A 24,069-nucleotide genomic window follows, 5' to 3' on the forward strand; every position below is an offset into this window, starting at 1 on the left:
ACTTGACTCCAGCTAGTGCTCACCTGTATCTAGGTGATAATAATTTTCCTAAATTCCTATTTCATCCAAACGACTCTCTTAATCTTACCTGATTACTCCATAGCTCGATCCACTTTATTCCCTTTAGCATGTATCTGTACACTGTCGATGGCAATCATGTATTGTCTTTCTGTTGACTGGTTAGCAGACAACAAAAACTCTTCACTGTACGTGACAATAAACTGAACTCAAACTCATTGGACAGTAAAATAACCCAATAGGGACAGAGAATTAAATTTTCTGCATGTGGCCGATTAGGAGAAGGGGAGATGCAACGAGACCTGGGTGTCGTGGTACACCAGTCATTGAAAGTAGGCATGCAGGTGCAGCAGGCAGTGAAGAAAGCGAATGGTATGTTGGCATTCATAGCGAGGGGATTTGAGTATAGGAGCAGGGAGGTTCTGCTGCAGTTGTACAGGGCATTGGTGAGACCACACCTGGAGTATTGCGTACAGTTTTGGTCTCCTAATCTGAGGAAAGACATTCTTGCCATAGAGGGAGTACAGAGAAGGTTCACCAGATTGATTCCTGGGATGGCAGGACTTTCATATGAAGAAAGACTGGATAGACTCGGCTTGTACTCGCTGGAATTTAGAAGTTTGAGGGGGGATCTTATAGAAACTTACAAAATTCTTAAGGGGTTGGACAGGCTAGATGCAGGAAGATTGTTCCCGATGTTGGGGAAGTCCAGAACAAGGGGTCACAGTTTAAGGATAAGGGGGAAGTCTTTTAGGACCGAGATGAGAACGTTTTTTTTCACACAGAGTGGTGAATCTGTGGAATTTTCTGCCACAGAAGGTAGTTGAGGCCAGTTCATTGGCTATATTTAAGAGGGAGTTCGATGTGGCCCTTGTGGCTAAAGGGATCAGGGGGTATGGAGAGAAGGCAGGTACGGGATACTGAGTTGGATGATCAGTCATGATCATATTGAATGGCGGTGCAGGCTCGAAGGGCCGAATGGCCTCCTCCTGCACCTATTTTCCATGTTTCAATGTTATGAGGACTTCATGCCATTATTATTTTGCAAGTTGTGTTGGTGATAAAGACACGATCTTTACTCTGTGACTCAGTAACATCTTCTCAATGTCAATGGGCATGAGGTGATGGTGGAGGAAGATCTTCTTACGATATATAATTTAAAACATGGTGACTAGTTGCAGCTTTGGTTATAGGTTCATAAATTTGTCACCTCATTTCCACAAGCCAAAGCTGTGACCTGCTATCTGACTCAGCGTGCACAATGAGTAAGTGAAATGCACAGTCAGAGCCGACAGAGGCAGGAGAAGCCTTCCTTTATTTCTTGCACATTTTCATGTCAAAAGCTGGCTTCAGTTCACATTTATTTCCTACATTTTGTTAAGAGCCTTTTAAAAAAGGTTTTATTGGAAATGACTGAAACTCCTGGTTTCAGGCCAAAAGGCAGACAGTGTACTATTCAAGAGGTTTTCTCCCACACGCTTGTGGGAACAGCTTCTATGTGATTTCAGCCAAGATGAGAGAAAGAGCTGAGGAACGTCACCGGCATATTTCTGGGAAGAAAAAACTCATTTCTGACTAAAGGAAAGAAGCATCTGTAAACCGCTTGCATGATTTTTTCCAGATGTTAATAATTTATGTAGATGAATAACTGGCACTTATCAGTGCAATGCACTGCAGTTTATCACCATCCAATACCATTTGAGGCCTTCATGAAGGCAATCTTGGCACCTGTCGCAGACTGGAATCTTACTAAACTATTTAAATCTGAGCCTCTGATGACAATATGATGCTGATACCATTTTTACTGGATAAATCATGCATCATGCTGTTTAACCAGTATTACTGTATAATACGGGTATTAAATGGCACTGGTAAATTCCATTTAAAATGTCATCTACCTGCACCAGTTCAAATCTGGTTGCCCCGTTACAGAAAGGATGTGATGGCTTTTGGAGAGAGTGCAGAAGAGTTTGAATTGAATTGAATACTTTATTGTCACATGTGTCAAGTCACTGTGAAATTCTTTGCCTGCATACCTTCCCAAGGTATAGTCATCCATAGAGGGCGCTTACAATGTTACAAATCACCCCTCAACCCGCGCCAGTTCCCTCTGTTCTCCCCCCCCCCCCTCCCTCACAGCGACCCCCCCCCATGCTGGGTCCCCCTTTGTTCTTTGCCCCGGCAGCGGCATCCTCACACCACATGTCTATCCTCGTCCGTCGGTCGGCGCCATCATCGACCGCCGTACCAACCTCTCTGCTATCGCTGCCGGGTCCTCTCCGGACGCCTCCATGGTGCCGACCCAGGCCCCAGCCGCGGGCTCCGCAGCCCCAGGCACCAATGGTCGTGGGCTTCGTCGACCCACGAGGCTCAACCTCGTGGTTCCAAACCATGAGGCCCGGGCTCCGACTCGCGAGGCCCTACCTCCGACTTGCGAGGTTCCGGAAGGCGTCCGCCGCCGCCAGATGGCGTTTATCAGGATTAGCAGGTATAAGGAGAGGTTGGAAAAACTTGGATTGTATTCTCCAGTATCGGAGGCTGAGGGAAGATCCGTGCCTGAACCCCTCTGTCAGTGGATCATCAACTTCCTGACAGACAGGAAGCAGCATGTGAGGCTGGGAAAGCACATCTCGAACCCACAGACCCTCAGCAGAGGAGCACCGCAAGGCTGTGCACTCTCCCCTCTCCTTTACTCTCTCTACACCAACGCCTGCACCTCCACAGACTCCTCTGTCAAGCTCCTCAAGTTTGCAGACGACACAACCCTGATTGGACAGATCCAGGATGGGGAGGAATCTGCCTACAGACAGGAAGTGACACAGCTGGCGTCCTGGTGCCATCGCAACAACCTGGAGCTCAATGCTCTTAAGACTGTGGAATTGATAGACTTTAGGAGAGTTCCCCCTCCCCTCCCCCCACTCACCATCAACGACACCACAGTCACATCTGTGGAGTCATTTAAGTTCCTTGGAACCATCATTTCCAAGGACCTTAAATGGGGGGGCCACCATCGACTCCACAGTCAAAAAGGCCCAACAGAGGATGTACTTCCTGCAGCAGCTGAGGAAACACAATCTGCCACAGGCAATGATGGTCCAATTCTATACTGCTCTCATTGAGTCCGTCCTCACCTTCTCCATCATGGTCTGGTTTGGCTCAGCCACTAAGCACGACATCCGGAGGCTGCAACGAATTGTTCGATCAGCTGAGAAGGTTGTTGGCTGCAACCTTCCCCCCATTGACAAACTGTACACTGCAAGGGCCAGGTAGCGAGCGGGTAAGATCATCTCTGACCCCTCTCACCCTGGCCACAAACTCTTTGAAGCACCCTTCTGGAAGGCAACTCCGGACTGTCAAAGCAGCCACAGCCAGACATTAAAACAGCTTTTTTCCGCGAGTAGTAGCTCTACTCAATAACCAAAAGTCTGTAGCCTCGTTTTGCTCTGGTTTATTTCACTCACATGTTTAAACTATAATGATTTATTCTAAATGTTTTAATGTTTTATGCTTTATTCTTAATTGTTTACTGTATGTATGTGTTGTTACTTGCGAGCAGAGCACCAAGGCACATTCCTTGTATGTGTACATACTTGGCCAATAAACCTATTCAATTCAATTCAATTCGATAGATGTTTATAAAATTATGAGAAGAATAAATAGGCTGTGCAGTCAGAATTTTTTTCCTACGGTGTAAATTTCAAAGTACTAGAAGGCATAGCTTTAAGGTCTTTGGAGAAAAGTTTATAGAAGATGTGTCATGCTTGATTTTTTACTCAAAGTGGTAAATGACTGGAACACACTGCCGGAAATAGTAGTTGGAACAGATATGATAGTGGTGCTTAAGAGGCTTTTTAGATGGACTCATGAATATGTAGAGAATGGAGAAATACAGATCACAAGCAGCCAGAAGAGGGTTAGTTTAATTTGGCATCATGTTCAGCACATATATCATGGGCCAAAAGGGCTGTCAACTGTGCTGTACTGTTCTGTACTCTATATTCTACATCACTGCAGCCTGTTTGCGATTCATCCAACTAGAGATTTTCTAGGTTTGCACATGAAAAATGTGTTTTTTTGCTTCAACCGCACCATTCTTTCACAGACATATCCACCTGGCTCTTCTGCTGCCTCTTTGACTTGGCGTGCTTGCCTGAGAAATCTTGCAGACTGCAATTTGCAAATAGTAACAAAAATGTCCATAAGATAAAAGATTACTTCTGAGTCACACTCACTCTTTAAATGAATACCCTGCCCATCTGAAACTTTGCTTTCCAATTGGGTGAACTTTCAAACACCATTTGAAATATGGACAACTCACTCACTAACATGATTGTCAAAAATAGCTCAAACCATCCATGGATGATATCATTCAGGTAATATAATCCACTACTTCTTGTTCACACAGACCTGCTTAGAATAAAAATACACACCAAAGAGTTCTTCGTTCCTCACCTTCAATATTTTCACCATCACAGCTCCGACAGATGGTGGGCCAATCATCAATGAAGACTATGAAGGAACATTTTCTACACATTAGGTATTCATGTGTGAGAACTAAAAAGTTAATGAAAGTGGGATTTTCAACTGTACACATTGTTGGAATAAAATCAATTGCTTTTACACTGCACGCCCTGGTGTAAACAAATGCAGGTTTATAGGGCCATCAACATCTTAGGTATTTAATTTGGAGTTTATAGTTATGCTGCCAGAATAAAGGAGGTGGTTTATCTCTAAAGGTCAGGAGTTGGGTCACATACCCCGAAGGACTATCTTTTCGCTCTGAGCATTAAGGTGGGGAAACCTGTGAATGACCATGTGAATGGCCATACTGAAATTCAAAGTAGATTACGAACATATCTAAAATAATCTGATCGGATCATCACAACTAATTACTAAGCAGAAGGGAATACAGCAGAAAATAACCAGGAGGAGTTTCACCCTTTACCCTATTGGGCCAATTTCAACTGAAATCACCTAACCTTTCTCAGGCAGTGGGTTGAACATGGAAACTTCTGAAGTGTACAGTTCAGTATCAAACTATGCACTGTTTTTAATAACGGCAGATTTAAAGGGGGAAGGATATATAATTCTGTCACATATGCTGCAAAATAATGGATGCCAAAGGTGGAATCATTAGGAGAGGTGGCCAAAATATTGATCAATGAGGTACGTGTAATCATGATCTTGAACAAGGTCTGAAAACAGTCAGGAAGAATTCCATTATTGGGGCGTCCATACCGAAAGCATAGTTTCCAATAGAGGGATAAAGTCAGTGGGTGCATATGTAACAAAGTGAAAAAAAATTGTGAGGTTGCAGTGTTGAGGGAAAAGTGTAGAGAAGAATTTTAATCTTAAAGCAGACCCTGTCTACCTGGCTTTTCCACTGTCACTTTGACAACGTGCGCTTGCCTGAGAAATCTTACAGTCTGCAATTTGTAATAGTAACAACATTTTCCTTAAGATACAAGAATACCTCTGAGCCACATCCAATGCAGAGAGGGTGAAAGGTCAGAAGAAAGGCTACAACTGGATCTTGGATTTCTCAACGTTGCCACAATGAGGGGAGGGCCATTAAATGTCCCTGTTAAGAAATAAGCAGCGGAGTTAACATAGCATAGTGGTTTGCCAAGCTAAATTCCATTAAATGAGCCTGGGCTCATGCCTAGATAATACTGTCACGACCAGGTGATATGTCAGAGTAATAGGGATCTGCACAAAATGGCAGGGGATAATCTGAATACACTGTACCTGTCTAAACCCTACCACTGAATGCATTTTCAGAATCTTGCAAGTTTACCATTTTTAAGAATAAGTCAGAAAAACAAAAAGCAACATCAAAATACAATTTAAACTGACTTATTGTGAAACATGGATGCATGAAATTGACACTTTTTGGAAAATGTAAATTTATTTATATTTTCACCAGGAGTTTGACATCTTGAATAAATGATCCCGATCGTCTTACAGCATGTGCAATCCACTTTGTTGCTGGTAATTTAAATAAAAGTCCATAAGTTTCTGAGGGATTCTTGGAGTGACAATTTCAAATGACTGCTCAAAGTGCTTTTCCGTAATTATCTTGGCCTGCAGATTTTCTTGAAGAGCCAAGAGTGCAGCTTCCTGGCAAAGGGCAATGATCTGAAAAAGATTGACCATAAATAAAGCTATGATTTACAGGATGATAATCCAAAACGAGAACACAAGAAAACTAGGTTAAAAGATGCGGAAAATATTAAATTGTTCTTATTTTGATGTGATGTGAATGTGAAGCTTTTCTCCTTTTCCCACCACAAAGCTATGGCTCTAACCATTGTGCTACCAGCTGCACTCTGGTACAATTGTTCCATTGTCCTTTTGCCATGTGAGAGTTTGGGCAATAGAAGCATGGTTACTTCATCAATAGGGACATTACATAACCATGAACCTATCCTTATCTAATACTTAAATGCCTCTATACCTTGGAGCGCAGGAGGATCATCATCATCATCATCATCATATCATCATATATATACAGCCGGAAACAGGCCTTTTCGGCCCTCCAAGTCCGTGCCGCCCAGCGATCCCCGTACATTAACATTATCCTACACCCACTAGGGACAATTTTTACATTTACCCAGCCAATTAACCTACATACCTGTACGTCTTTGGAGTGTGGGAGGAAACCGAAGATCTCGGAGAAAACCCACGCAGGTCACGGGGAGAACGTACAAACTCCTTACAGTGCAGCACCCGTAGTCAGGATCGAACCTGAGTCTCCGGCGCTGCATTCGCTGTAAAGCAGCAACTCTACCGCTGCGCTACCGTGATCTTATAGAAGTATATAAAATCATGAGAGTAATAGATCGGGTAGATGCAGAGTCTCTCGCCCAGCGTAGGTGAATCGAGGATTCAACGTGAAGGGGAAAAGATTTAATAGGAATCTGAGGGGTAACATTTTCACACAAAGGGTGGTGTGTGTTTGTAACAAGCTGCCAGAGGAGGTAGTTGACGCTGGGACTGTCCCAATATTTAAGAAACAGTTAGACATGTAGATTGATAGGACAGGTTTGGAGAGATGTGGACCAAACGCAGGCAGGTGGGACTAGTGTAGCTGGGACATGTTGGCCGGTGTGGGCAAGTTGGGCTGAAGGGCCTATTGCCACGCTGTGACTCTATCGCTTTGAACCTTTGGACTATGTCTGGATGTTTCCCTTCTCTTCTCGCACAACTATAAACCACTGTGAGACTATGGCTAGATCAGTATATTGTTATAAACTGAAAGTAAAACTCTCCTCAGGGTGCTATTGAGTAAGTTACCTCTCTCCCTTTTCCAACACAAGGACAACATTTCATGAGTATCTTTCAACTCAGGTAGGAAAAATGCTCACTTATATTCACAGTTTCTTAGATAATGAAACAACCCAAGCCCACACCTAGCAAGAGCCTGGGCACAGGCAGATAAATGGCTTCACGCGGCACTGTGGCGCAGCTAGTAGAGCTGCCCCCTCACAGCAGCAGAGACCCGCGTTCAATGCTGACCACGGGTGCTGTCTGTGTGGAGTTTGCACGTTCTCCCTGAGTCTGCTTAATTGGCACTGCATCCACTACTCTAAATATTTACCACAACTATAAGCACACTGCAAATTCACACTTTCAAAAGAGCAGTAGGCAGCACTGGCTAATTTTTCACTTTAGTCTGGAGGTCCAGAGGCTAATTCAACACTACATGTTTCACCTCCAGACTGAGGTTAGCTCAGTAAGGTGAAACAGTAAAGTGAACCCTGAAACATTTGCTCAGCTGATCCATGGATTTTGATTGATCACAATACAACTGACTGCATCTGAAATCCATAGCTCAGTGGAATGAGGTTTGAAACACCATAGTGATTTTTCAACATAATCTTTCTCCTTGGTCAATTCTTGTGCTATTGTGATTATGCAGGCAAAGTTTCAAGTTATTTTCTCAGTAGAATCCCTGGTCCCCTGTGTTTATTAGAAATTATACAGAACGTACAGTAAATGTGAAGATATTCCACTGGTGACCTACTGCTAGTCTGACTTTGTCACTTTTTTGAAAACAAGAAGATACATTTAAAGTAGAAACAGAACTGGAGATGCTGGTTTACACAAAATGACACAGTGCTGGAATAACTCAGGCGGTCAGGGAGTAACTCAGTGGGTCAGGGAGTAACTCAGTGGGTCAGGTAGCATCTCTGCAGAACGTGGATAGGTGAGATTTTGGGTTGGGTCCCTTCTTCAGACTGATCATAAGGGGGTGTGGGGGAGAAAGCTAGAAGAGAGGAGAGGCAGGACAAAGCGTGGCAGGTAATAGGTGGACACATGTGAGGGGGGTTTTGACAGGCATATGGTTGGAATAACGGCTAGAGATTAAAGCAGGTGTGAGACAGGCTGATTGAAGAGTTACAAATTGTAAAGCCAGAAGAAGGAATGCAGGAGGGGGGGGGGGGGGGGGGGGTAGGGGAGAAATAAGTGCGGGTCCAAATGGGGCACACAGATGACACTAGGCTAAAGCATTCTGCCACCTACAGGCTGCCAGATCCATCATTAAGAAAGGGGAAACAACCACACCAGCCTGTCGCTGAATCCCCAATTCCAAAGTGCTGCTAAGTCCTGGACCCAAAATGGCAAGGTTCTACACAGTGCGTTACACAACACAATGCCATGAGAGGTGGGTGGGATTGGCGATGTGCACAACAAGCTTTGCCGCAAAATGGCTGCAATAAACTTCGACAGTTGACCCAAGATTGCCGGGTGTCAAACCTGCCAAGGTTACCATTAACTTAAAAAAAATTATGAACATTTATAACTTTGAAAAGTTATTAGCATATAGAAAGAGTACAAAATAAAATCGAGTTGCTAAAAAACACCACTGCACTGTAGATTAATTGGCCTGATATAAATGTAAATTGTCCCGAGTGTGTGTAGGATAGTGTTAATGTGCGGGAATCACTGGTCGCTGTGGGCTTGGTGGGCCAAAGGGTTTGTTTCCACGCTGTATTTCCAAATTCAATTAAACTAAACTAAACTAAAATGTGGCACCTGGTTCTTATGAGTCTTTGACCTGCAATTTTAACTCGTTTTTTCTTTGCACAAGTGTTGCATGGCCTACTAATTGTTTTCAGCACTTTAATTCAGAAATGTTTAGGATACTCAGGTAGCTTGTGTGCAGAGAGTACCAGAGTCAATATTTCAGTTCTATGACTTTCATCAGAACTGCAAAAAAACTTATTTTGTTTTAAGTATAGGATGCCATGACATATTCAGGTTTGGTTATAAGACAATATATAAACAAATGTAACAGGATTAATAAATAAGTGTGCAAATGTGGCAGAGAACCAGCACAAATTATCTTCATTTTTCTTTCAATTTATATCTCCTTATGATTGCAGTTAAGATCTATCCACAAGTTGTGTAGGGAAATAACTGCAGATGCTGGTACAAATCGAAGGTATCACAAAATGCTGGAGTAACTTAGCAGGTCAGGCAGCATCTCTGGAGAGAAGGAAGGGGTGAAGTTTCGAGTCGAGACCCTTCTTCAGACTGAAGAAGGGTCACGACCCGAAACGTCACCCATTCCTTCTCTCCAGAGATGCTGCCTGACCTGCTGAGTTACTCCAGCATTTTGTGATACCCAAGATTTATCCACATATATTTCTTCTAATCCACACTGTTTCCAATATAATCCACACTCGTACAATAACTAGGTATAAGATATTTCCAGGATGGAAGGAATGGGTGACGTTTCGTATCGAGGCCCTTCTTCAGACTGAAGAAGGGTCTCTACCTGAAACGTCACCCATTACTTCTATCCAGAGATGCTGCCTGTCCCGCTGAGTTACTCCAGCATTTTGTGTCTATTGAAGATTCTGTTCTTGTTGCAAAATTGCAAGAACAGCAGATTGATCCACTTTTGCTAACGGTTGGAATATTCAGCAAATCTTATCAGTATCATTTTAATAAAATATGGTAAAAGCCTGAGAATATGTGATATAAAAATATCCAACAGGGAAATGATTTTGTGCTTCTGATTTTGAGTTATATTTACTCAGAATGTATGGAAATATATTATGTGTAGGAAGGAACTGCAGATGCTGGTTTACATCGGTCTGAAGAAGGGTCTCAACCCGAAACATCATCCATCTCCTTCTATCCAGAGATACTGCCTGTCCCACTGAGTTACTCCCGCATTTTGTGTCTATCTTCGGTTTAAACCAGCATAAGCAGTTCCTTCCTATAACAGAATCTTCATGCCGTAAATATTTAAAGCATTCTCTTTAGCAATTGTGATATTTTTTTCTGACAGCATAATGATGAGAGGATCAGTAGCTTCCTGCATTTGACAGCTCTAATACACTGTTTATGAAACATTTTGTTTAACCCAGTTCCTGTTATTACACTCCATGAAATTCAATACGGACAAAGAATTTAGTTGAGGCCGATGAAAATATTCTTGTTCTGTGCAGCTCTCAGCTCTCTGAGAGCCATTTTTTCCCAAAGAGACCAAGCTGAACTTGCAGAGGCCAAACCAGACCAGTTACAGAGTCATAGAGTGATACAGTGTGGAAACAAGCCCTTCGGCCCAACTTGCCCACACTGGCCAACATGTCCCAGCTACACTAGTCCCACCTGCCTACATTTGGTCCATCTCCCTCCAAATCTGTCCAAGGTATCACAAATTGCTGGAGTAACTCAGCAGGTCAGGCAGCATCTAGGAGAGAGGGAATGGGTGACGTTTCGGGTCGAGACCCTTCTTCAGACTGAAGAAGGGTCTCGACCCAAAACGTCACCCATTCCCTCTCTCCTAGATGCTGCCTGACCTGCTAAGTTACTCCAGCCTTTTGTGATACCTTCGATTTGTACCAGCATCTGCAGTTATTTTCCTATACTCCAAACCTGTCCTATCCATGTACCTGTCTAACTGTTTCTTAAATGTTGGGATAGTCTCTGCCTCAACTACCTACTCTGGCAGCTTGTCCCATGCACCCACCACACTTTGTGTGAAAAAGTTACCCCACGGATTCCTATTAAATCTTTCCCCCTTCACCTTAAACCTATGTCCTCTGATCCTCAATTCAGGAAACTAGTGGAATTGCCCAGCTTTTCCATGACTGAAGTCTTGGGGTTGCTTATATATATTTGGGAAAATAGGCAGGACTGTGCTTCATTAATAACCTGAAGGTGAGTGAACTTGAAACACTGCGCGAGATGTTTATGTACTACACCACTGAAACCAATTTATGCAACGTTGTGCAGAATTCTGTGATATGGGTGCAGAATGTGCTCAGGGAATCACCACCATTCATGTATATGATGTCCACATGCAAGGAGGACACACGGCATATCTAAGTTTGTCATTTGGTGAGGAACGTATGATTGATGTCATTCTTTTGAGTTTGTGCTGCTTCTCTGCAGCATTCACCAAAGCCACCTACCATTTCATCTGGAATGGATTGTGTCCATCAGTTAACTGTGCAAAGATCTACAGAGAGAGTGGGGGAAATATATACCTTACGTGGCCCTCGTCCATTTACGTGGCCACATTAAACTGTGCAGAGAGACTGAGTGTGCAAACATAAAGTGTCACTCCATTCTGAGGTTCTAACTGTCCCTTATGTTGCAAAAGATGGGACTGGTCTCGATGCCGTACAAGGTTCCTTTCAGTCGAATCTAGCCGCTTACCTGCGTTTTACGCAGTGGTCAGCAATGTACATCTTGCAAGCCAGCAGGAGGAGATGGTGGACCCACTGGAATGGCTTTCTCAGCAGACCTGACCGAAGTCTGAGCTCAAGTCACTTGACCAAAGGGCTCATTGCCAGAAATCACAAACAAGCACTAAGACTTCACTTGGATGACAGTGAGATGCACTCTTCCCATCGGTTATTTAATGCATAGGCAGTTACTTAATGCTTAATGCATAGGCAGCGGTTCCATCAAGACGGCTGAGCTGAAGATGAGACATTTGCCCATAATCATGGTCACGGTCTGTGAATCTGCCAAAGTCTGGAACAGGATGCAGCAGTCCTTGTCAAGATTCATCCGAGCAACTGTGTAACAGAGGGCTTTGTGATCTATGGGCTATTACCAAGGGTGCATATTGAGACAAACATCAACTACTGCTGGAAGATCATTAACTTGTGAAAGATGCACTTTGGTCTGATTGAAACCTGTTGGTCTTCCAGTGTAAGGAGATGTTTGCAAGTGAATGCTGCTAACTGGTACACTCCAAGGTGCAGCGTAGGCACAGGGCGACACACTGAAGTTCGGGGCAACCACCACAAAACTTTTGTAGGGAAAGACCACAGTCTCGGGTCCTGCTGCCACTGAACACGTGGGGGGGGGGGGGGGACGGGGGGACGGACGGACTTGAGTAAAAGCCTCTCAAATGCTTCATTAATTAAGGAGGAAACATAAGCGATGTTGATCCATTGTAAGAGAATGTTTGGAGTTGATGATACAATAAAAAGATGCCAAATGTATTTGGTGTATATAATATGAATAAAGCATATTTCTGAAATAAAAGAAGTTTTTGCTATCAATGGTACAGACCTGACTGGAAGCAGGGTAAAAGCTTGATCATGAGATATTTACAGGACACAAAGTTACCGTGCTCAATGTCAGGGAACTTGGGAATGATGATTCCAAAGAGTAAAAGAAAATAACTGCAGATGCTGGTACAAATCGAAGGTATTTATTCACAAAATGCTGGAGTGCCTCAGCAGGTCAGGCAGCATCTCAGGAGAGAAGGAATGGGGAAACGTCACCCATTCCTTCTCTCCTGAGATGCTGCCTGACCTGCTGAGTCACTCCAGCATTTTGTGAATAAATTCCAATGAGTAAAGTATTTTTTCCTCAGGGTAAGCTCCTTGGGGAAGTAAGAAAGCAAGAACCTCAAAATCATTGCAAAAGAAAATAAATTGAATTCTTTGTTAATCAAACCTCCTCACTGTCAGCCACAAATAGAAACAAAGCACAGATAAGCTGATCACAGACAACGTGCAGAAATACTTTTGCAGTTAAAAGTAGACAGGTTTTTCAATTCACCCGTCAGATTCATATCAATAAATCACAGTTTTGGAAGAGAGTTAAACACCTATTCTGACCTCAAATGTGTTGCTGTTTTCCAGTTATTCCTCTAACTTCCCACATCAGATACATTCAATTAACATACCATACTGGGAATTGGTAGAAACATTTACTGGATTAAGCTGCAGATTACATATCAGAGCACGTGGGAAATTTACCTCATTCCTTGATGTGTAGAGCAAAGTTAAGTTGAAAGGGGGCAGGGTGTGGTGGAGATACCACAAGGGAAGGGATATCAACCCAGGGGGCCACATGAGTGGCAAGGGTACTTACAATAGACAATAGACAATAGGTGCAGGAGGAGGCCATTCGACCCTTCAAGCCAGCACCGCCATTCAATGTGATCATTCAATGTGATCATACTTGGTATAAGGATAGTTTGCGAACACTACCGAATATAACACTAATGAATATATAAATGCTGAGAATGGAAGAAGAGTTTTTGCACTGATCTTGGTTTATGTTTTATTCTGAATAAAGTTTATGTTTGTAAAAAAAAAAGCCATTATTTAGCCGGACCTGAAACATCACCCATTTCTTCTCTCCAGAGATGCTGCCTGTCCCGGCTGAGTTACTCCAGTATTTTGTGTCTAACTTAATGATGGTTCCTGGATTGCATTTAAAGGTAATGAAATCATTCTTTTAATGAGCTTATGCAAATTAAATAATTTGTATCAAACTAACTTATGAAACGTGTGCAAACCAGAAGCTGTGGATTTGCCAGCCACCGTGTTTGGAATTGAGGAGATGCAACAGGAATTTACTGTTAGTTCTTCTGATCATTGCCTCCATATCTTCCACTTATAACACTCCTAATATTCACAATTTAACTTAAGCCGTACTGGACAGAATGCATAACATTCAACTAGAACACTAATGCAGTTTGCTGGTATAGTCCGGTTCTTGCAATGGTCACAGCAAGTGCCTTCCACATGAGTAGAAACAAACACACAAACTTCACATTCTTTCAAAGGGACAAAACACATCTTGTTCTATTTATTCAATGTGTTGTGCAGAAAATGCTATTCAATAGTTGACCTGGGACCACAAACAGTTCAAATAGCTTTTTTTTTAATGGTTCACTGTAAGTTGTGGATTCCCTATTTGTTTTTGGCTTGAATTTTGCAACCAACCATAGGTGAAAATAAGGAAAAAATAATAAACATTATCTTAATCAACTTTGCTCTCTCGTCATTACTGCCATGCAAGGATTGTGAAACAAGAAAGCAGGGAGTGATATCAAGCTCCAGAAGCACAGTGCAATCAAAGTACACAATGACAGCAAACATTATCCAATGATATGAGCAGTTCAATCAGCTGCTTCTCTGTTTTGCTAATGAGATTTGCATGCAAGTGTGAGTAGAAGCCTTGTTAATTATTATTCAAATTAGCTTTTTCAACAGATGATCCTGTTAATCAGTTTTTGTCAAATATTTGGTTCCTTTATCCTGATTAACTGTTGAGAATGAAGTCCGTGACTAATTAATAATCACACCTACGTGAATGATTTTTCAACATAGCATGTAAAGCTGGGCTTTATTAGTACGGAAATGGAGGTTAACTTTCTGCTTATGAATGGTGTCAGTGAAGAGCAGCTTGCAAGCGAGGAAATGGTGGGCACTGAGGATGTAGCCGCGAGGCAAACTGGAGACAATCATATGAGGAAGGAAGGAAGGAAGGGAGGGATTGCACTGCCCACTTTGTGAAGCCAGCACCACAACATGCAACACTGCCAGTTGGGTTGAACAGAGGTGAAGGTGCACTATAATTACTGAGGAATCCACAGAAAGGAATTAGAAAGTAATGGTGGGAAAGGTGGAGCTGGAATTGAGTGGCAATGACAGGTTCATTGAGGGCAAAGGGGGAAGTCTGGGAAGTACTTGTAGTGGAGAAGTGCTTGAGAATAGTTTTTTTTAATAAAGCTGCATGACATCTTGAAAAGAATACAAACTGGCACCCTCTCACCTCCCTCCCCCAAGAAAGATCGTGCGTCAGCAGCTGCTCAAGAATTGTGCTTGCAGTTTGCCCATGATCTGCATCCAATTCTTAAAGAAAAACCTCAGTGCAAAGCCTTTTGTGTTTAATTTTTTGCATATTGGTGATGTCCCTTTGGGTATATTTATATATTTTATATTGTCCAAATGAAGAAATGCAAATTCAATTGCTTGAAACATGTTTGCTTTTGTGACATAATCTTAAGAAAAATCAATAATTCGTGCATTGATTTTATTAATTGCCTAGCTATGCGTGCGGCACGGTGGCACAGCGGTAGAGTTGCTGCCTTTCAGCGTTAGATACCCAGGTTAGATTCGGACTGTGGGTGCTGTCCGTACAGAGTTTGCACATTCTCCCTGTCTCCATGGACTTTTTTCCGGCTGCTTCGGTCATTAAGAGTGGATACCAGATAAGTAATAAAGAGTGCAAAATGGGGAGAAGAATCATTAATGCCCATTTATGCCCCACATTTCTCCAGGTTTTCAGGTGCTACTTTGGAGCAAGGAAGGCCATGAAGAATCAGGCAAACGAAGGTTGCTACTACTTTTATAATATCTCCGGCATCAAAGATATTTAAACGTATTAAAAAAATGATGGTATTAATAGCAATGCAAGTTTTTAAATAAAAATAAAATTCATTAAACATATAAAGACACAGTGTGCAAACAGGCCCTTCGGCCCACCGAGTCCATGCCACCAATCGATCATCCACTCACACTTTCTTCCACTTTCCCACTCCCTACAAACTAGGGGCAATTTCCAGAGGCCAATTAACCAACAAACCAACACATCTTTGGGATGTGAGAGGAAACCGGAACACCTGGAGGAAAGCGTGCAGCGTAGGTTTACTAGGTTAATTCCCGGAATGGCGGGACTGTCATATGTTGAAAGACTGGAGCGACTAGGCTTGTATACACTGGAATTTAGAAGGATGAGAGGAGATCTTATCGAAACGTATAAGGTTATTAAGGGGTTGGACACGTTAGAGGCAGGAAACATGTTCCCAATGTTGGGGGAGTCCAGAACAAGGGGCCACAGTTTAAGAAAAAGGGGTAGGTCATTTAGAACTGAGATGAGGAAAAACGTTTTCAGTCAGAGAGTTGTGAATCTGTGGAATTCTCTGCCTCAGAAGGCAGTGGAGGCCAATTCTCTGAATGCATTCAAGAGAGAGCTAGATAGAGCTCTTAAGGATAGCGGAGTCAGGGGGTATGGGGAGAAGGCAGGAACGGGGTACTGATTGAGAATGATCAGCCATGATCACATTGAATGGCGGTGCTGGCTCGAAGGGCCGAATGGCCTCCTCCTGCACCTATTGTCTATTGTCTATTGAAACCCACAGAGTCACAGAGAGCATGTGTAAACTTCACACAGACAGCACCCAAGGTCAAGGTCGAAACCTGGTCTCTGGCGTTGTGAGGCGGCAGCTGTGCCAGCTGTGCCAGCTGTGCCAGCTGTGCCAGCTGTGCCACTGTGCACCCTTATGTCGGTTCACTTATCCTTCTGTGGATTTGGGGGAATTTGCTGAGTGAAGACCAGTGTCAAACAAGGCTGCATCATTGCCTAGACACTAAATTGATGACTTGTTATTGGCTGCAGTGTAGCCAATTACAAAATCTGCAGATGACGTAATAGTCAATGGTTAGGAGCAATGTGATGAACATCAAAGACTCGTGGAAGTGGAGATTTGTTGCAGATGAACAGTGATAGAGTTGCTGCCTTACACTTCCAGAGACCCAGGTTTGATCCTGCCTATGGGTGCTGTCTGTACGGAATTTGTACGTTCTCCCCGTGACCATGTGGGTTTTCTCCGGGTGTTCCGGTTTCCTCCCACACTCCAAAGACATACAGGTTTCTGAAGGTTAATTGGCTTCGGTAAAATTGTAAATTGTCCCTCGTGTAGAATAGTGCTAGTTTACGGGAATTGCTGGTCATCGTGGACTCGGCGGGCCGAAGGGCCTGTTACCGCGCTGTATCTCTAAAGTGTAAAGTAGAGAGATTTACAGCCAGGACATAGTTTCAAAGTGATTGGTTAAAGAAGCAAAGGTAACACAAGGAAATATTTATTTTACACAGTGAATGGGTAACACCTGATATCTATATGTGGCAACACATGAAGCACGGAGTTTGCAGCCAGAGCAGGGAGCAGGGAGCACGGAGTTTGCAGCCAGAGCAGGGAGCAGGGAGCAAGCTCAGAGCAGCTGTCAGTTCATCAGAACGTGAGGTCGCCCAGGAGTTCTGCTGCAGACTACTTGGACAGTGCAGATAGGGAATGCAGCTTTGGGTTAGTACGATGAAATGCACTAGCAAATGCATTGAGAAAACACCATTCAGTTGTCAAGGAACGCAAGGAAGTACAGATTTTCGAGCTCACCCTTTCCAACATGGAAGCAAGATCCGACTCTGTACAAATGTGAACACTGCTTTGATTCAGTGTCAAATGGTTGATGTTGCAACTTCATTCATGTCAGCACTGTCTGGGTGCTGTAAAATAAACTCAGACCAATGTAAGGCCAGACTGCTTCCACCCCCCTCCCCACCACCACTCCAACTTCTCCCCAATCAGAGTGCTGTGCAATTGCCCATATTATTGTTTCTGAACTAAATGGCTTAGATTGTAGAAGCAAAGCCAATTCATTGAAATCTAAAACTGGGCCTTCTATGTTGGGTGTTTAAGTTCATCTGCCAAGATGATCTCCTATCCACTCCAGTGAAAGCCAACCATTTCAATCGGCTTGCCACTGCTACTGGGATAGCAATGTGCAGGAGACGATTAAGGCAATCGAAGGTATAGTAAAGGCATAATATTCAACTTTTCCAAAGGTAACAGCATGATTTCATTTAAAATTTGGTTTCGAAACCTTCATTTTTTGAATTAAGATTATATGAATGATAGTCAGCAACAGCTGTGGATTTCAATGCTTCAGTATAGGCTTTCACAATGTCCATTGTTTGGCTCACTGCAACAGTTAGGTCACTGGCAGAGCAGCAAGGTTGTGGGGGGGGGGGGGGGGGGGGAGATGAGGGGTGGGGTGGTGGGAATGCTATAATCCTGGGAAAGGACAACTGAATCCCGGACAGCTGCGTGGGACAGCAGAATTTCCTGGCCTGTTGTGGCCATACAACAGCAGGCCTGGCTCGCCCGCCTACTACGGAACCAAGAGCCCTTTCAAGGCATGCTTCCTGCATGACTGTGACGGATGCTGGACAATGGGCCACTTTCAAGATGGCGGCAGACGGAGGAGAAGATCGGTGCCATCAGGACAACGAACTTTTAGCCAAGAACTTTGAAACTTTGTTGGTGCTGGAAACATGGCGACTCTGTGTACTGTCTCGGTGAAGTCTACTATTACACAACAATCATTGCACTTTTGTACTTACCTATGATTGTGCTTTCTATAATATGATTTAACTGGATTATATACGAAAGGAAGATTTTCACTGTGCCTAGGTACATACAGTGCATTCAGAAAGTATTCGGACCCCTTCACTTTTTCCACATTTTGTTACTTTACAGCCTTATTTTAAAATGGATTAAATTCATTTTTGTTTATCATCAATCTACACACAATACCCCATAATAAAAAAGTGAAAACAGGTGTTTAGAAATGTTTGCAAAGTAATTAAAAAGAAATAACTGAAATATCACATTTACATAAGTATTCAGACCCTTTACTCAGTACTTTGTTGAGGCACCCTTGGCAGCGATTACAGCCTCAAGTCTTCCTGGGTATGACGCTACAAGCTCGGCACGCCTGTAATTGGGTAATTTCTCCCATTCTTCTCTGCAGATCCTCTCTAGCTCTGTCAGGTTGGATGGGGAGCGTCGATGCACAGCTATTTTCAGGTCCCTCCAGAGATGTTCGATTGGGTTCAAGTCCGGGCTCTGGCTGGGCCACTCCAGGACATTCACAGACTTGTCATGAACCCACTCCTGCGTTGTCTTGGCTGTGTGCTTAGGGTCGTTGCTTTGTTGGAAGGTGAACCTCCGCTTCAGTCTGAGGTACAGAATGCTCTGGAGCAGGTTTTCATCAAGGATCTCTCTGTACTTTGCTATGTTCATCTTTCCCTCGATCCTGACTAGTCTCCCAGTTCCTGCCGCTGAAATACATCCCCACAGCATGATGCTGCCACCACCATGCTTCACCGTAGGTATGGTATTGGCCAGGTGATGAGCAGTGCCACTTGGCATTCAGGCCAAAGAGTTCAAACTTTAGATTTAGATTTAGAGATACAGCGTGGAAACAGGCTCTTCGGCCCACCGAGTCCGCGCCGCCCAGCGATCCCCGCACATTAACACTATTCCTACACACACTAGGGGCAATTTTTACATTTACCCAATCAATTAACCTACATACCTGTACGTCTTTGGAGTGTGGGAGGAAACCGAAGATCTCGGAGAAAACTCACGCAGGTCACGGGGAGAAAGTACAAACTCCGTACAGATGGCGCCCGTAGTCAGGATCGAACCTGAGTCTCCGGCGATGCATTCGCTGTAAGGCAGCAACTCTACCGCTGCGCCACCGTGCCGCCCTTAGTTTCATCAGACAAGATAATCTTGTTTCTCATGGTCTGGGAGTCTTTTTGGCAAACTCCAAGCGGCCTGTCATGTGCCTTTTACTGAGGAGTGGCTTCCGTCAGGCCACTCGACCATAAAGGCCTGATTGGTGGAGTGCTGCAGATATAGTTGTCCTTCTCGAAGGTTCTCCCATCTTTATAGAGGAACTCTCGAGCTCTGTCAGAGTGACCATCAGGTTCTTGGTCACCTCCCTGACCAAGGCCCTTCTCCCCCAATTGCGCAGTTTGGCCGGGCGGCCAGCTCTATGAAGAGCCCTGGTGGTTCCAAAGTTCTTCCATTTAAGAATGACGGAGGCCCCTGTGCTCTTCGGGACCTGCAATGCTGCAGAAATTGTTTTATACCCTTCCCCAGATCTGTGTCTCAACACAATCCTGTCTCTGAGGTCTACGGACAATTCCTTCGTCTTCATGGCTTGGTTTTTGCTCTGACATGCACTGTCAACTGTGGGACCTGATATAGACAGGTGTGTGTCTTTCCAAATCATGTCCAATCAGTTTAATTTACCACTAGTGGACTCCAATCAAGTTGTAGAAACATCTCAAGGATAATCAATGGAAACAGGATGAACCTAAGCTCAATTTTGAGTGTCAAAGCAAAGGGTCTGAATACTTATGTAAATGTGATATTTCAGTTATTTATTTTTAATTACTTTGCAAAGATTTCTAAACACTTGTTTTCGCTTCTTCATTCTGGGGTATTGTGTGTAGATTGATGATTAAAAAAATGAATTTAATCCATGTTAAAATAAGGCTAACAAGGTAACAAAATGTGGAAAAAGTGAAGGGGTCTGAATACTTTGTGAATGCACTGTAGGTACATGTGCCAATAAAGTATCATCATCATCATCATCATCAGATTTGAGCTTGATGTACTGTTGCTACACAGAAGGACTGGATTTCAACATTCCAAGTAATCTGCTGGAGAACATTGTTATATAACCCAGCATGTTTCTTTGAACATTGCAAGTTACAGCCTGAGGTAAAAAGGGGAACTATGTTGAATGGGAAACTGGGGTTGTACTTGCACTCCATTGAAATAAGTTTCCTGTAAACAACTGGGCAGAAGATAGATCTTTCACTCCATGCTTCTGTCCCTTCCTCCTCCTCATGCTTCTGCTCTTCGTCTGCGCACCATTTAGTTTGTAACAAGGACCCTGTGTGGTCTTCTCATGATGGAGAGATTGTGCAGCACGCAGCTCTTGGATCACCACACTCTGCTGAGTATTGCAGCATTCCTTTCCAAAGATTCAGGTAGAGGGGCCAGTGCTGTGGAACTCAATGCTCTAATCAGATTTTGTGTGACATCATGGATAACATTGTTTGTTTGCTGTGAGCATAGATAAGGGAGGCATTAGCCAAGTGATCAGTGGATATCCCTTGGCACCCAGCATCTCCCCTTTGATTTGTGATAGCTCAGGTTTAGCTGGTATGGCTGAATGCTGCTGATAATTAGGTATCGCAACCGCAGCCTGGAAATTCCATATTTCCATACAACATAGATATCTCAGATATCAACCTGCGTGATACACTGCCCAAGATCACAAACCAGCCAGATATTGACGGAATGGAAGTGCTTTTAGCCCCAGTGCATCGCACAGTTGACACAGTACCTGCAATGTGACATGCGTGTAGGTAATGGTATACTGCCCTACAGTGAAGACGACAAACATAGTCTTCTGTTTTTTCTACCTGCTGGTCTCTGACAAGGAAGAATGGAAGGACACAAAGTGCTGGCATAGCTCAGCAGGTCAGGCAGCATCTCTGGAGAACACGGATGGGCGACCCAAAGATGCTCCTGGGTCTTTTGGATTGAAACCCATGAAGACCCAGTCTGACGAGGGGTCTCTATCCAAAACCTCCCACCCGTGTTCTCCAGAGATGCTGCCTGACCTGCTGAGCTGTGCCAGCACTTTGTGACCTTTTGTGTATTGAGCAGCATTTACAGGTCTGTGTTTCCACAAGAAAGAAGGGAACATATTCTGATTAAATGTTGGCCTGTGGCAGTTAGCCTGTTTTTCCCTCCAAAGATGCTCCTGGACCTGCTGAGTATCTCCAGCATTTTCTGGATGTTTTCAGGTTTCCAGCATCTATAATTTTCGTTCAGCATTTTTAATCATGAATACATTTGCATCTCACTGAACTGAAAATCGGGTGCTTCCCGTATACAACAGAGGACGGCTAACACTGAAAATGTTCATGCAAGGAACTAGGCACATTGAAGTGTGAAGAAAGGTCTCGACCCAAAACATCACCCATTCCTCCTCTCCAGAGATGCTTGCCTGTCCCACTGAGTTACTCCAGCATTTTGTGTCTATCTTTGGTTTAAACCAGCATCTGCAGTTCCTTCCTACATATTGAAGTTCATAGTCACTTTGGCAGTTGCAGTTGTGGATGCAGCATGGGGCCTCAGAAGGCAGTGGAGGCCAGTTCTCTGAATGCATTCAAGAGAGAGCTAGATAGAGCTCTTAAGGATAGCGGAGTCAGGGGGTATGGGGAGAAGGCAGGAACGGGGTACTGATTGAGAATGGTCAGCCATGATCACATTGAATGGTGGTGCTGGCTCGAGGGGCCGAATGGCCTACTTCTGCACCTATTGTCTATTGTCATATTTAGCAGGCACAACTATCTCACTCACCTTCCTTTTTGAGATTCCACTTGGAAAATCGCTACCAGAACATTGTGGCTTGAGATTCCTTCTGTCATAGTCCTAGAGTGATACAGTGTAAAAACAGGCCCTTCGGCCCAACTTGCCCACACCGGCCAAAAAGCCCCAGCTACACTAGTCCCACTTGCCTGCGCTTGGTCCATATCCCTCCAAACCTGTCCTACCCATGTACCTGTCTAACTGTTTTTTAAATGATGGGATAGTCCCAGCCTCAATTACCTCCTCTGGCAGCTTGTTCCATACACCCACCACGCCCTTTATCCCTTTTTCACCTCCTCCCTCCAGTCATTCATCTTACCCCAAGCAACCTCTGCCCATTCTGTGAGTCATACTGTTTTGCAAGGGGAATCCCTAATCCAACAACACCGAGAAACAGGTTTGTGCAGAAGCTTTGAAGTCAACAAAAATTCCTACAGTACTTGTAACACCACTCCCTGTGCCCTTCTGCATCTTGAAACCGCTATGGAGAATATTAGGTGCTTGTAGATACACAGCAACTGCCTGAGAAAACCAGCATTGATCGATGATTAATTTTTTTTAAATCTCCAGATGTTGAAAATCTTAAAAGAAAACAGAAAATACTGAAAAATCTCAGCAGATTTGACAGCATCTGTGGAAAGAGAAACAGAGTTAATGTGAAGATAGACTCAAAAAGCTGGAGTAACTCAGCAGGACAGGCAGCATCTCTGGAGGGAAGGAATGAGCGACGTTTCAGGTTGAGATCCTTCTTCTCGACCCGAAATGTCACCCATTCCTTCTCTCCAGAGATGCTGCCTGTCCCGCTGAGTTACTCCAGCATTTTGTGTCTATCTTTGGTTTAAACCAGCATCTGCTGTTCCTTCCTGCACAGAGTTAATGTTTCAGGTGCAAGGAATGATTGAGGAACCTCAAGTTCTGCCATGTCTTCAGCCATGCAAGATGCAGAAAGCCTGAGATCACTGAGCTGCAAAAGAGCAGCAATCACATCAAAGCATGATCAAATGTGGACTTGTATCATATATGCTTGCTTTCCAGCTGTACACACATGAAAATAACATAAGAAAACAAAAGCAACCACTGCAGGCTACCACTGCTCTCACACCTGCCCAGCCAATCAATAGGAACATGGCTGACCTATGCTGCTCTCATTTCCTCATCTGTGCCAATCCCTCAATCTTTCAAATATTTATCTTTCACCACTTTAAATATTCCTAATGACCTAGACCCCGTCACCCTCTGGGGTAGAGAATGCCGGAGATTCCGATGAAAGAAGAAATATTTATGCAGTTCGGTTTGAAATGAATGTCTCCTTATCTTACAACCCTGTCCCCTTGTCTATGACTTTTCCACGTGAAAGTATCCCAACATCTACCCCGTCAAGCCCCCTTAGGATCTGATGTTTGAATAAGGTCACTCCTCATTCTTTTATAAGTAAAGGAATACATATCAGGACACCAATACAGCTTCAAGCGCAGTTCAACACACAATGTGTGTGCATAGAGTGAATGTCAACTTGGAACTGTAAAGATACTTTCGAAACAATACGATCCGACACAACTTTATTCATCCCCGGAGGGAAATTGGTCTGCCGACAGTCACAACACACAAGGTCCACAAATACTTGAAATTAAAAATGAAAACATAAAAAAAAGACAAGCGACTGTTGGCGGCTGCGTGTGCACCAACACTCGCAGTAGGGTGAACTCACGTGATCTGTTTTATTAACAGTGTTAAGACAGTTGAGGACCACATGG

The 24,069-nt window shown here is 43.7% G+C and overlaps 1 protein-coding gene across 3 annotated transcripts in view; it reads right to left on the bottom strand.

The window, feature by feature from the left end:
• Positions 1-5,945: 5,945 nt before the first annotated feature.
• afg2a (AAA ATPase AFG2A) overlaps positions 5,946-24,069 on the bottom strand; it is a 281,613-nt gene continuing 263,489 nt past the window's right edge. For all 3 annotated transcript variants that reach the window (XM_078412064.1, XM_078412055.1, XM_078412072.1), the window contains one exon: positions 5,946-6,156. In XM_078412064.1, coding sequence (XP_078268190.1) covers positions 5,980-6,156 — 177 coding nt within the window. In that variant the 3' untranslated portion in view covers positions 5,946-5,979. The remainder of the gene's footprint in view (positions 6,157-24,069) is intronic.

Source organism: Rhinoraja longicauda, chromosome 1, assembly GCF_053455715.1.
Source record: "Rhinoraja longicauda isolate Sanriku21f chromosome 1, sRhiLon1.1, whole genome shotgun sequence".
Classification (NCBI taxonomy): Eukaryota; Metazoa; Chordata; class Chondrichthyes; order Rajiformes; family Arhynchobatidae; genus Rhinoraja; species Rhinoraja longicauda.